The sequence below is a fragment of the Apus apus genome, chromosome Z, assembly GCF_020740795.1.
Source record: "Apus apus isolate bApuApu2 chromosome Z, bApuApu2.pri.cur, whole genome shotgun sequence".
NCBI classification, from domain to species: domain Eukaryota; kingdom Metazoa; phylum Chordata; class Aves; order Apodiformes; family Apodidae; genus Apus; species Apus apus.
In genome coordinates this window covers 43,437,137-43,450,731 of record NC_067312.1, presented here as the reverse complement: position 1 = coordinate 43,450,731, position 13,595 = coordinate 43,437,137, and the positions used below count along the sequence as shown (strand labels likewise).

The window sequence follows — 13,595 nt, the reverse complement described above, 5'->3', positions numbered from 1 at the left end:
AAAGAGAGATCTTTTGAGTGGCATGCACAGGGATCTTCATGGAAGATGGAGATCAGGAAATACAATGAAGCGCTGAAGTACTACAGAACCTTTATGAAGTTCAAAAATCACTTTCCTTTCTCTGGGAAGGGGCCCTATTCACATGCATACAGACAAAAAGACTAAAAAACTAACTTTCTGCATCTGAAGGGTGGGGGTTTTTTGGGTATCAGAGTACAATGCTACTTGGAACCAAGACTATGTTCAGAGACTTGGTTTCTAATGCAGCACTCTCTTGCTTAAAAATTTAAAAAGGTACAAAAGGGATTGACTCATATAGCTTCTTTAGACAGGTAAACAGACTAAAGACTAAGTGTAAATAGGCTGACTCCTTCTTTAATATGTTATTAAAACATCTGCCCTTCAAGACACACCTTTGTAGACAGTACTAAGCTTCTATAACCTCAGCAATGAAAGACAAGAACCCTCTGGTTGATTGGTATCTCATGGTTTTATCTTGATCTTTTTTTCCCTTTAGAACTATCTTTTTTCCTCAACTGTAAATTTCAATAACTTGCCATGAGCTTTAAAATTCATTACCAGTCTTCAAAAGAATTTAGCATGAAGTTTAAAGTTGTAAATGAGTTCTTACAGACTTAACTTGGAGAATGGCAAACATAAAAAAGTGAGTGAAATACAGAGTAGACAATATTGTGCCTTGCAGGTGTATTTAATGCAGATGTGCATATTTTGATGATGAGCTGTACAATTAAGTTTTCTGCTACTCACCACAGTAATCTGCATCACAATCAGGAAAGTAACACACACACCAGCTGCAGCCAAAAGGAAAGAAATCCTGTATATTAAGGTTTCCAATGTGTTTTTAAAAGAAATCTTCCCTTGAAGATCCTCGCAGAAGTCCCTGGTATGCACTCTAAATCAAGGCAACAAAATTGCCAGTAAAATTAAGGTTTAACCCACTGGGCAGCAAAAGGGCCAAGCGGGATGAAAATAAAACCAAACATGCAAATTACTTATCGACACTGATAGGTTGCTCTTCAGAGAATTTTCAGCACAAATATGTCCACAGGCTGGAAGTGCTTTTCTAATGCAAATGTAACTTAAAAAAAAGAAAAAAGGTAGGCCATCAACTGAAAGAAAACATTTATTAAATCAAAGACAATACTTTTCATTTTAGTATCTACAAGTCAACACTGAACTGATTTTATTGAAGAATGAACAGAATGTACAAAAAAAGTATGTCTGTTATAAAAATATGTCATTCTTTTTTCTGGCTATAGAAATGAAAACATTTTGACAAGTGCAAGATAGGTTTGGCAAGCAAATTTAAGCAGCTATTACTGAAGACAAAGTTTTAATAATTATGTAATTGTAGTATATTTAGGACTCATTTATAAAGTGGCACTGGAAATGCTGACCCCTAAAATAAATATCACTGCACTGCCATGTGTTTATGCACCTAGACATTTGGATACCTTGACCTTCTGTTCTAACAAATCAGTACCTTTATCAGTGAAGACCATCCAACCCAATTGGAACTATTCAACCAGATAACTGACACCTATCTTACGGAAGGCAAACTACCTCCACAGCTCTGTATTTTGTTTGTTTTTTGCAAACTGAGAGAGAAGATTAGGTAGGTTCATACATGTTAAATTATACTGACAGCTGTTGCAATAAGAAATCAGGGAAAGGTTGAAAAAAGAATAAAAAATAATCTATGACAGTAATCTATATTTATGAACATGTGAGTTTTAACATACAAAAATGGATTGGACTAGGCTCAGTTATGCTTTATTTGTTAGAATGGTTTTTTTATCACATAAAAATTTAACTCAACCAGGACTCAAATCACTGACTTCCCTCAAACCATCAGCAAAGAGGAGGAAAAGGGACCATTTATAGATAAAATGAAAACAACACAATATCACAATACAATTTCACAATGTGTAAAATAAACATGCTTTGGAACCTGAGCAAAAGACATTTTACTGACTTAGTAAAAAGTTACCCTGTATGTTGTTTTCATTAGCATCTGTTCTGCCAGATTATTTTGTTGCTCCTAGCAACTTCCATAGCCCCATAATATTTAGTACACAGAAACTGCCAATTACTTTGAGAAGTCTACTAAACTTTTCGGCTAATATTGCAGGCAGTCTGACATGCTGCTACTGGAAATGACCATACAACCCCAAATTAAGAAAAACTGTAGAAAGAAAAAGAAGCAGCCAAACATGATGCTTTTCTTTTTTTAAATAGCCTAAAGAACTTCCACAACACTTAGATATGGTACTACACTGGTTTACAGTCTCAAGGTCAGCTCTTTCAAAATAAATATACTGAACATTTACAACAAATGCCTCATGAATGCAAGCTCTCTCTTTACTATTTCAAGACCAGTTGAATAAAAACTAAAATAAAGACATAACTCTGAAGCAGCTAAGTTACAAGTCCTTTTTCAGAAACAGGCAGGAAGTGGTGCTACAGAAAAAAATTGTCAGCAGTCTGCAATATGCATTATTTTTTATCTTCTAGCACCAAGTGGGCCACTATATGAAGTCATCTACTCAGCTGATTTTGTATAAAATCACTGTGCTTGCAGGTCCCAGACCTTTCAAAAGGGGATATGAAGAACAGATGATTTAAGATATTAATGGAAACTCATTAATTTCTAAATTAATTGACTGGATAAAAGATTTAAAAACTAAAAAGCAATGGAGTGTTGTGCATTAGTATTTGTGAGGGGTGAGGGATGCTAGGGTTGGTGCTTTCATTTGCTTTAAAACAAAATAAAAAAAAAAAGCTAAAACCAATCCTAAACAGCTCTATGTCCATGATATCGGTAGAGGCCAACATGTGTATGCCACTGAAAGGCATGGTCAGACCAATCTGAGAAATGGCATCATCAGAGCAGAACAGGAACTTTTAACTGCAGTAATCACAGAGTAAACAATGAGCCATCACTTCTCTTGCCATGAGCACAAAAAGCAGTCACCAAGGCAAAGAGGGGACACAGGAAAGAAGATACAGGAACTCAAATAAACCTGGAAAACAGAAAACACACATTAAACTGAGTTTTGAACATTCTGAGTGACCATTTTCCTACTGTAACATTGCTGTTCCTTCATTTAACATGTATATTATGTTTACATGGTTGGAACTGTCATAAAAATGGTACCCTAATCATGTAACAAAATGCTTCTGAAATTTGTTATACAACTAACTTGACTTGCAAAGATTTGCCTACAATATCATCTTAGGTATAAAACAGGCTTACAGATGAATGATACAGTCTGCAAGGACAATCTCTTGTTCATTGTGTAAAAAAATAAACATGCCTACATTATTGAATTTTTTACTTAGAAATGCACTTTTAAATTGGGCATCATAAAGGCACAGCTATTTATAGGGAGCTAATTATGAAGTAGAATGCTTTTTCTTCCTACTACTCTTAACAGTGCCTAAAAAGCTGAGTGCAGTACTTACTGGAAAGGTTTCCCTAGGGTTATCCTGCCTTTGTATCTACAAGCTGCATCTGAACATTTGCAGACATGCCACCTCCATATCCCCCCTTGGACTGCATTTGGTTCTGAATTGAGCTGACCTGGAGACAGAAGCAAAAGTGGGGTTAAAGAAAACAAGGAAGGCAATTAGCAACTTATGGCATCTTACTTCCAATTTTACTTCTTGTTCAGGTCTGTTTTCCAAGTGCTCCTTTACCATTAAAGCTACATTTACTTTTTTTCATGAGAATATGTGCAGTGTAGGCTTATGGGAATTTTCACTTCTGCAGGCAGCACAGCAGGAGAGATGGAAGAACTTGTTCTCAGGCAGTTGTTTTCTCAGGCCTTCCCTGAGCCACTTTATTACTAAAAAAAAAAAAAAAAAAGCCAACCCATAAAAACTCTTACTGATAACCAACTTCTACAATTTATCCTGCAATATGGAAAATGTACTTGCTGAGTATGATAAAGTAAACAAGTTGACACCATTACTTAAAAAATATAATAGGCAACTTGCAAAATACCTGGGTAGTATCTGCACTATATGGCTAACTTCACATAATTAAAACAGGACTTACTAAAAAAAAAATGAGCTTTTGGTTTGTGGAAGGTTTTTTTATTTATCTGCTTACATTAACAGGACACTGTGCTTTCCTTAATTGCTACTATTCATTTAAATGGCAGGGCATTTATTGCTTAAACCATACTCAGTCTATCAACTTCACTGGAAATAGCTTATTTGAAGGTAGCCTGATGCAAATACATGCATAAAGAAAAATTCCCCCCACACAAAGACATGCAGATCCCTCTATGACTTCCGTTACATTTACCAACAAAAAAAAAAGGGAATCCATAGTTTTTCCCTGCTTGTGCTGCATGAGTGAAAATAACCAACTCCAAGTTCCTGCAGGAGGAAAACTTCAATCCTTAAGGTTTAGCCTTTCTTTCTCTGCACCCCAAGGCATACATAACAAGTACACAATGAGCACAACATTAATTCAAGGCCAGAGCTTCTGAAATAGAATTTGCAGCAAATCCTATGCCTGCAGGGCACCACTTGCAATTATTACATTTATGGTCCTTTACAGAGACCTCAAAACATCACTAGCAAGCTGTATTAAAACAGCACTGGTGAAATATTTCTAAGTAGCTTGCTCAATATTTTTTCTGTCTACAAAGACAAAAGACTGCTTCTCAAATGAGTGGGAAAAAAAACAACCTGCTTTAGGACCTTTGCCTTCAATCGTATGGCATACTGCAGTGCTGTGGCAGAAGATACAATCTTTTTGTGTAGTTAAACAGCACAATGTAAAACCATTACTTCGCTCAATTAAGTGTTGCATCTGCAGCAACAAAATGTCCTATTCACATTTTTCTTCAGGGAAAAGTGTTCAGAGCCAGTACTCTAGTGGGTCTTGACATCAGAGACTACAAACTCAGTAAGTAAGTGCAGAGAAATGCAACTACATTAATGATGTTTAAAAACTTGCACATACAACTATACTGGTAATCTCCTTCACCAAGCATCTTCTGTTGCTCCTCAGAACAAAAGGAGCTTGAATTTCATCTTTCTTTTCCTCAGAAATTAATCTAGATGTAAATGTATTCAAAAGAATGACTTGAAGATGGCATCAATTTCATGTGAATGAACTGTCTGGTGAAAGAGAGCTAGAAAAACATATCCAGGCCATGTCATCTTCTAGACTAACTACTTGCTATAAAGCTTTAACATTTTGGAGAATAGCAAATCAACACAAATTGTAAGGCTCAAGTGTAAGTATTTATGACTACTTCTTCTTACGGTTAGAATAATTTCTCTGGTACTTCAGTCACACAGATATAGATGTTTGTTTTATGGAGCAGGGGGGGATCAGTCTAAAATGCAGAGGCTGTTGCACTTAAAGTACAGAGAATCCAGCAAATTAAACTTGACTGCATTAACAGTTCAGTGGTCACTTCAGAAGAACTATAGAATGATTCAAGTTGGAAGTGATCATCTATTTCCAGTCTCCCTGCTATGAACTAGGGACACCTTCCACTACATCAGGTTGCTCAGAGCCCCATCCAACCCAGCCTTGAACACTTGTAGGGGTGGGGCATCCACAACTTCCCCGCACAAGGTGTTCCAGTGTCTCATCACCCTCACACAACAGAATTTCTCCCTAGTGTCTAACATAAATCTCCCTTCCTCCTGTTTTAATCTGTTACTCTTTGTCCTCTCACTACTGCCCTCTACGGATTTCCTGTAGCCTCTTCAGTTACTAGGAGGCCACTAAAAGGTCCCCCTGGAGCCTTTTCTTCTCCAGGCTGAACAAGCCCCACTTTTAGCTTGACTTCATAGCATTAGTGCTCCAGCCCTCTGATCACCTTTGTGGCCCTCCTCTGGACTCAATCCAGCAGTGAGTGTTGGACTCATTCCTTCCTGTGTTGAGGACTCCAGAACTGGACACAGTACTCCACGTGGGCTCTCACAGAGCAGCAGATGGGGAGAATCACCTCCCTTGACCTGCTAGCCATGTTTCTTTTGATGCAGCCTAGGACACGGTTGGCTTTCTGGGTTGCAAGCACACATTGTTGGCTCATGTTGAGCTTCTCATCAACCAACACTCCAAAGTCCTTTTCCTCAGGGGTGCTCTTGCACTTGGAACTTAGACTTGGAACTTGCACTTGGCCTTACTGACCCTTATTAAATATGCACAGGCTCACCTCTGTAGCCTGTCAGGTCCTTCTCAATAGCATCCCTTCCCTCAAGCATGCCAGCCACACCACGCAGCTTGGTGTCATCAGCAAACTTGCTGAGGGTGCACTCACTGTCTGTGTCACTGACAAAGATGTTAATCACTGACAGTCACAATACCGACCCCCAGGGAATGTCAGTAATCACTCATATCCATTTGGACATGGAGCCATCAAACACCATTCTCTGACTGCAACCATCCAGCCAATTCTTTATCCATTGAGAGGCCCATCCATTCAATCCATATCTTTTCAACTTAGAGACAAGAATGTTGTGCAGGAAAGCATCAAACACTTCGCACAAGTCCAGGTACATGATGTCAGTTGCTTTTCCCTTGTCCACCAATGCTATGACCCCATTGTAAATAGCGACCAAATATGTCAGGCATGATTTGCCATGGGTGAAGACTTGTTGGCTGTCATCAATTACCTCAGCATAGTTTCCAGGAGGACCTGCCCAAAAATCTTGCTGGGCATAGAGGTAGTTCCCTGGGTCTTCCTTTTTTCCCTTTTTGAAAACGGAGGTTATGTTTCCCCATCCCCAGTCAGTGGCAACTTCAGCAGACTGCCACAGCTTTTCAAATATGATGGAAAGCAGCTTTGCACCTTCATCCACCAGTTCTCTCAGGAGGTGTGGATGGATATCACTGGATCCCATTGACTTGTGCACTTTCAGGTTCTTTAGATGATCTCAGACTTGCTCTCCTACAGTGGGCTGTCCTGGTTTGAGCCAGGATGAAGCCAGTTTTTCTTTTGCTGATTTTTTTTTATTTCAGTGAGCTTTCTTCAACTAGCAACTGCGTGTTCTGCTAGGTTGATAAGACACTGGAATGTTTTTGTAATTGCTGGGCTCTCAAGGCCGTGCCTTTGCTCTGCCGGCTCAGACACTACGGGGGGATCTGTGGACCCCCCGTGGGAGGCTGGGTTAGACGAACAGCAAAACTGGCCAGAGATATTCCATTCCATATATCTACGTAGGCTCGGGGGAAGGTCGGAGATGACAGAAGAAAACTTCCTTCCTTCCTGCTTCGCTCTCTCGCCGCTTCACCTTGCCTGTCTATCTGCCTTCCTTTTTCTCTCTTTTCCTCTTTCTTCTGTTCGTGGCCGGCGTCTGGGAAAACACCATCTGCCCATCATCGTCGAACCCTTGACCTCAAGCCCTCCTGACCCTCGTAACTCTCTGCCTTTCTCCAGGAGCAGCTTCGGGATTCCTCGGAATTGTCTCATCTGAGGGAAGTGCTGTGGGAGTTGCTGGGGGTGGGGGGAGGCGAGAGGCTTCTGCCACACTTTCGTATAATCACTATATATATATATATACACTCTAATATCACGTATTAATATTCTAAATAAAGTTGCACGGTTCAGTTTTCAATCTAGACAAGTCTCTCTTTTTTTTCTCTCTCTCCTTCCCTACCTGAATAGGAGGGGGAGGGGATCGAGAGCATTGTTGTCCAAGTGAGTCAAACGTTGACATGGGCAGATCTCCTTTTCTCTCTGCAACTTGGGTGGTGTGGCCAGAGCCCCTGACAGTGAAGAGTGAGGCAAAAAAGTAATTAAGTACCTCAGCCTTCTCCATACCCTGGTCTCCTGGAGAGGGCTCACATTTTCCCTAGTCTTTCTTTTATCACTGATGTACCTGTAGAAGCCTTCATTGTTCCCTTTCATGTCCCTGGCCAGATGGAATTCTACCAGGCCTTTAGTTTTCCTAACCTGATCCCAGGATGCTTGGGTCACTTCTCTGTATTCCTCCCAGGATACCTGTCCTTGCTTCACCCTCTGAAGACTTCCTTTTTACACCTGAATGTGTTCAGGAGTTCCTTGTTCATCCATGCAGGCCTGCTGGCATTCCTGTCTGCCTTCCTCTTTGTTAGGACACATTGCTCCTGAGCTTGGAAGTGATCCTTGCATATTGACCACATTTTTTTGGATATCGCTCCCCTCCAGGGCTTTATCCCATGGCACTCTACGAAGCAGATCCCTGAAGAGGCCGAAGTCTGCTCTCCTGAAGGCCCAAGCTAGTGAGCTTGCTTCATACCATCCTGGTTGTCCTAAGGATCCTGAATTCCACCATTTCATGGTCACTGCAGCCAAGGCTGCCCTTAAGCTTCACATTTTCCACTTGCGCATCCTTGTTGGTGAAAACAAGGTCCAGCATAGCACCTTTTCTCATTGGTTCCTCACCCACGTAAAGAAGGAAAACGTCATCAATACACTCCAGGAACCTCCTGGATTGCCAGTGACTTGCTGTGTTGTCCTTCCAGCAGATGTCGGGGTGGTTGAAATTCCTCATGAGAACCAGGCCTGTGAATATGAAGCTGCTCCTGTCTGCCTACAGAAGGCCTGACACACTCAGTCAGCTCCTCATCCGCCTACAGGTGGAGCTACATGGACTCCAGCTGGTCACTGATGCAGAGGGCAACACCTCCTCCTCTTCTCCCCTGCCTGTCCTTTCTAAAGAGCTTTTACCCATCCATGCCCACGCTCCTGTCATAGGAGTCAACACACCATGTCTCAGTGATGCCAGTAACATCATGCTCCTGCAGGCGTGCACATCTGTAACTTCTCATTTGTCCACCACGCCACATGCATTTGCACAGAGGCATTTAAGTTGGGCCCCCATCAGAGTTGTTGTACTGACTGGAATTACATTATCCTGGATTTTAGGTGTTCTGCTGGCCTGTCATCCTTCTTCAGGCCCAGAGCCAAGTCAAACATTTCAGAAGCCGTAGAAGGACAGAATTCTGAGTAGTCTGGGAGATCCAAGCCGAGATACAGTAATTATCTATATAGTAACAAAGAGGTGTCTTCCACTGATATCACCACTTAAATCCAGGTTCAGATTTTTAGTACAATTCTCTTGGGTTATGTAGAGCTTGGGCTATAACTTGGCTCCATTTAATGCATTTCAGAATTTTTTCTCTATGCTATTTTAACTGGACTATAATCCCAATCTTCCCCAGAACTGAGAGAGAACTGGTAAATAGTATGCAATGCATATTGTCTATTTGTCCAATAATTATTTAGTATATTTCAGCTGGCACTGGATTGGTCTGTCCCGCTGCCCTGGGATACAACCTTGGGCTATCAAGGAGATTTTTCTTGAAAAGATTAAAAAAACCCAGCACTATTTCTTCATAGTGCTAAGCTGTCCCCCCATGGCCTCTGGCTGCTCTCAGTCACATGTGCATGCACTGGCCTCAAAGTGGTGTCAGTGGGATGGATTCAGGATCCCGTTCCCTGGCAAGGTTTCATTTTGTATAAGAAAACATACAGAAGATGAAATTTTTAAAAATCTGAGCAAAAAGCAGGTCTAACTATTGCAGGCTTGTAAGGTAGTATTTTTTCTGAAGCATCTTCCTTTTGAGGGAGTTTGAGCTACAAGAACGAACATCACAAAATGTAATTATTTTTTCTTTCCCAAAGATACTATTGCCTTCCTTTAATGATACATAACAGCAAGGTTCTTCTCTCTCATGCCTAATTTAAATAGATTAAGATTTTGGAAGGGAAAGAGGATTGCACCAATTACAGATCATACAATCTGTTGTACTGCTTATTTTTCTCATTATTTTCCTTTTCACCTTTCCTTTTAGAATTACGAAATAGCAGAGGGTCCTTGAGAAGGAAAATAACAAGAACCTAAGGACAGAAAATAAGAAATCAAGGACTAAACAGAGGATTAGGAAGCAGAAGAAAGTGAGAGTTCTCACCAGGAAATATGAAGGTAAAATAAGAAAGTGAAAAGAATGAGAAAGAAACAGTGGATAGAGGGGTCTTGCTGTTTAAATATACCTTTGACAAAGAAACAAGGTGCTCTACAGAGAAGGCAAACAAAAAAAAAGTGAGATATTTCAGTAGTCAGAAAACTATTGTAACTCAGAATCATAAGGTCATGTAATGAAGAAAAATGCTGATGAAAAAAGGCACAGAGCAGATAGTGGATGATGAACCACATACATTCGGGAAAAGCTAATGAAATTGCAGGATGTCATCCTAAGATGTTCAGAAGAGAGAAGGAATAAGAAAGTTCACAAAGGAGTATAATGTCCACATTGTAAAGGAGATTAAGCAGCAGAAAACCCATGTAAATTAAAGCCTTGATCTCAGAATTTATGCTGTGAAGAATGAACAAGGAAGCTGGATGGAGTATTACCACACTACGTCACCTCAGAAGAAACAGGAAAATAAGCAGTGCGAAAAAGCAGATTTGTGCTTCTGAAGAGAGAGACAAGAAAAAGGATTATTTTTGGCATACAGATTCTTTCTGTCTGGGACCAGAAAAAATATCACTCTGGCCACTGATGCAGCACATTACCCAAATTAAGAAAAGTGAGAGAAAGAGACAACCAGTTATGAGAATTCAAACTGTGTAGAGAGATAATAATTATTACCTGCTCTCTGGAGATGAAATGGATATGATGCAAGGCAAAGGAGAGGGCAAGCAGGGGTATAGTCTGAGGTGAAAGAACAAAGCTTCAGGCATCACAAGAAAACTTGTATTAGGCAGCTCAGCTGTGAGAATGAGGAAGGTTCTCACAGAAGGAACAACAAGCACTTAAAAAGAAAAAAGCCATGCTAAAACAAACAAACAGAAAACCCTACAAAAACCCGAACAAACAAACAAAACACAACAAAACCAAACCTACTCATTTTAGTATCACTTTATTATTTCAATTTATAATGGCTTTAAATATTAAAGTAATATATTGCGTTAAACAGGTAATTAGTTTTAACTGAATGCTACCAAGTTGAAGCTGTGTTTGTCCATTTAATTTGCTTACAGGTATTTTAGTACAAATCACTTCTAATTCACTAGGTTGTTTCTGGGAAAATGCAGTATATTGTTGGTCATGTAAGATTTTCCAGCTTTGCCCTCCCCCAATTCATACTGTAGTACAAAAGTTTATGCTGGATCACAATGTGCTGTAACCTAGTTGAAACTGCAAATGACTTCACTTGCCTACATTATAGCCGCCTCTTTCCTTTACAGCTCTGCTTTCTATTCTGATGCCTCTGACAGAACTCTTTCTTCTCTTTTGTCAAGATGTATTTTTCATAATTTTATTCTCAAAATATTTATTTTTCTATAAAGAGTATTATTAAGGTCAATGAGTATTTTTCATCATTATCTAGGTCCCTTGTAGGTCGAGGGAGCTTCTCCTCCCCCTCTATTCTGCCTTGGTGAGACTGCATCTGGCGTATTGTGTCCAGTTCTGGGCCCCACAGTTCAAGAAGGACAGGGAACTGCTTGAAAGAGTCCAGCACAGAACCACAAAAGTGATTAAGGGAGTGGAACATCTCCCTGATGAGGAAAGGCTGAGGGAACTGGGTCTCTTCAGCTTGGAGAAGAGGAGACCGAGGGGTGACCTCATTAATGTTTACCAATATGTTAAGGGCGAGTGTCTGGAGGATGGAGCCAGGCTTTTTTCAGTGATGTCTAGTGATAGGACAAGGGGCAATGGGTGCAAACTGGAACACAGGAGGTTCCATGTAAGTATTAGAATAAACTTCTTTACTGTGAGACATAGGGCTACAAAGTATAGAAAAAGCTCAACAAGGACACATAAAAATATTTGTAAGCATCATAAATCAAGGTAAGTTAAGAGTTTTTTATGAACTACATTTAAAATAGCTTAAAGCATTTAAGGTAATGCTTTAAGCCAATTTAATTTAAGCCAATTTAAAGATGACATTTTAAAGTTTTCTCTTCAATACTCTAGTAAAAATATACCTTTATTTTGGTACATAAAAGCCTTCAGAGCAGCAGAAAACAATGTGTTACAAACTGACCGTAAACCCCACTACCTGTTGCCCTGCACTGCTGGGGAGAGGAAGCAGAGAAACAAGGAGTGAAGTAATTTGGGCCTGGGAAGAAAGGAGGAGTGGGAAGAAGGTTTTAAAGATCTTGTTTTGTTTTCTCTTTGTCCTGCTCTGATTTTATTTGTGATAAATTAAATAGATTTTTTCCCTAAGTTGAGTCTGTTTTGTCCATGACTATAATTGGTGAGTGAATCCTCCCTGCCCTTGTACTGATCAACAAGCTTTTAGTTAGATTTCCTCCTGCCTGTCCCCCAGTGTGGGGAGAGGTGAGTGAGAGGATGCCTGGTAGTTACTGGCTGGGCCTAAACCACGAAAATTCTACACATAGCCTATATAATTTATACAGCATCTACTATGTGTTGTCAATGAATACAGGAATTTTAAAAATTATATTCCACAGTCTTGGATGCAAGTGTTCAGGGCTTAGAATTAAGACGCTAGCAGGTTGTATCTCAGTTTTCTAGATGTTCTTTCTTATAGTTGAAAGACACATTGCTTCAGCCACAAAATGCATTCATAGTGTTCCTGTAACTAAGATGAAACGCTCTTCATCTGCTCACACTTACCGAATTCATTCCACTGAACAGGTCTCCTGATCCAACATGAGCTGTGTGAACAAAGTTTGTTGGCTCCCCAATCATGCTTCGGTCAATCCGTCGTCGTCTTTTCTAAAAGGAAGGAAAGGACACTCTCACTGATGGTAATTGGAAATGCAAAACCAATGTAAGTCATAAATGTAAAAGTAAATTGTCCCTAGGATATTTCATACAAAGTAACATATTTTCATAGAGTCAAAAAGCAAAGTCTAAATTCCCAGGTTAACCAAAACATCTGTGATACTGTTCTTAGTTTTTAATAAGGGGATCTATAGCAATCATTAGACCTGCACCGATAGCACTCCTAACATTTAGGCCAACAAAGTATCTGCAAATAACCTTACTACATTCAATGGTTTATTAAGCCACATTTGCAACATTTCATACAGTAACCTCTGCCTATTTTTGTACTTAAAACATGTGAAATATCAAATTTGAGATTTAGTAATTCAAAACAAGAATTAATGATCAAATAACATTAGTATAGTCTATGAAACGCTTAACTTACAATTTTTATTTATTTATTTGCATGCCGTGAGAACTTTTCATAGAATCATAGAGCTGTTTGAGCAGGAATGAACCTTAAACATTGCCTAGCTCCAACCCCCGTGGCATGAGCAGGGACACCTTCTACTATATCAGGTTGCTCAGAGCCCCATCCAACTTGTACTTCCTTGGGCATCCTGTCCGAGTGTCTCACCAACCCCACACAAAAGAATTTCTCCCTAGTGTCTAACCTAAATCTCCCCTCCTCCTGTTTTAATCCGTTACCCCTTGTCCTGTCACTACTTCCCTTGTAAAAAGTCCCTCTAGAGATTTCCTGTAGGCCCCCTTCAGATACAGGAAGGCCACTAAAAGTTTCCCCTGGAGCCTTCTCTTCTCCAGGCTGAACAAGTCCTACTCTCAGCTAGTCTTTGTATGAGAAGTGCTCCAGCCCTCT

At 40.0% G+C, this 13,595-nt stretch overlaps 1 protein-coding gene across 5 annotated transcripts in view; it reads right to left on the bottom strand.

Annotated features, from left to right (window-relative positions):
• Positions 1–3,490: 3,490 nt before the first annotated feature.
• The window catches only part of CDC42SE2 (CDC42 small effector 2), an 87,683-nt gene continuing 77,578 nt past the window's right edge, over positions 3,491–13,595 (bottom strand). For 4 of the 5 annotated variants that reach the window (XM_051642329.1, XM_051642330.1, XM_051642331.1 and 1 more), the window contains 3 exons: positions 12,626–12,727; positions 10,631–10,693; positions 3,491–3,604 (listed from right to left, as the gene is read on the bottom strand). In XM_051642329.1, the coding sequence (XP_051498289.1) occupies positions 3,506–3,604; positions 10,631–10,693; positions 12,626–12,727 (264 nt within the window). In that variant the 3' untranslated portion in view covers positions 3,491–3,505. The remainder of the gene's footprint in view (positions 3,605–10,630; positions 10,694–12,625; positions 12,728–13,595) is intronic. The other variant, XM_051642332.1, reaches the window with a different exon arrangement.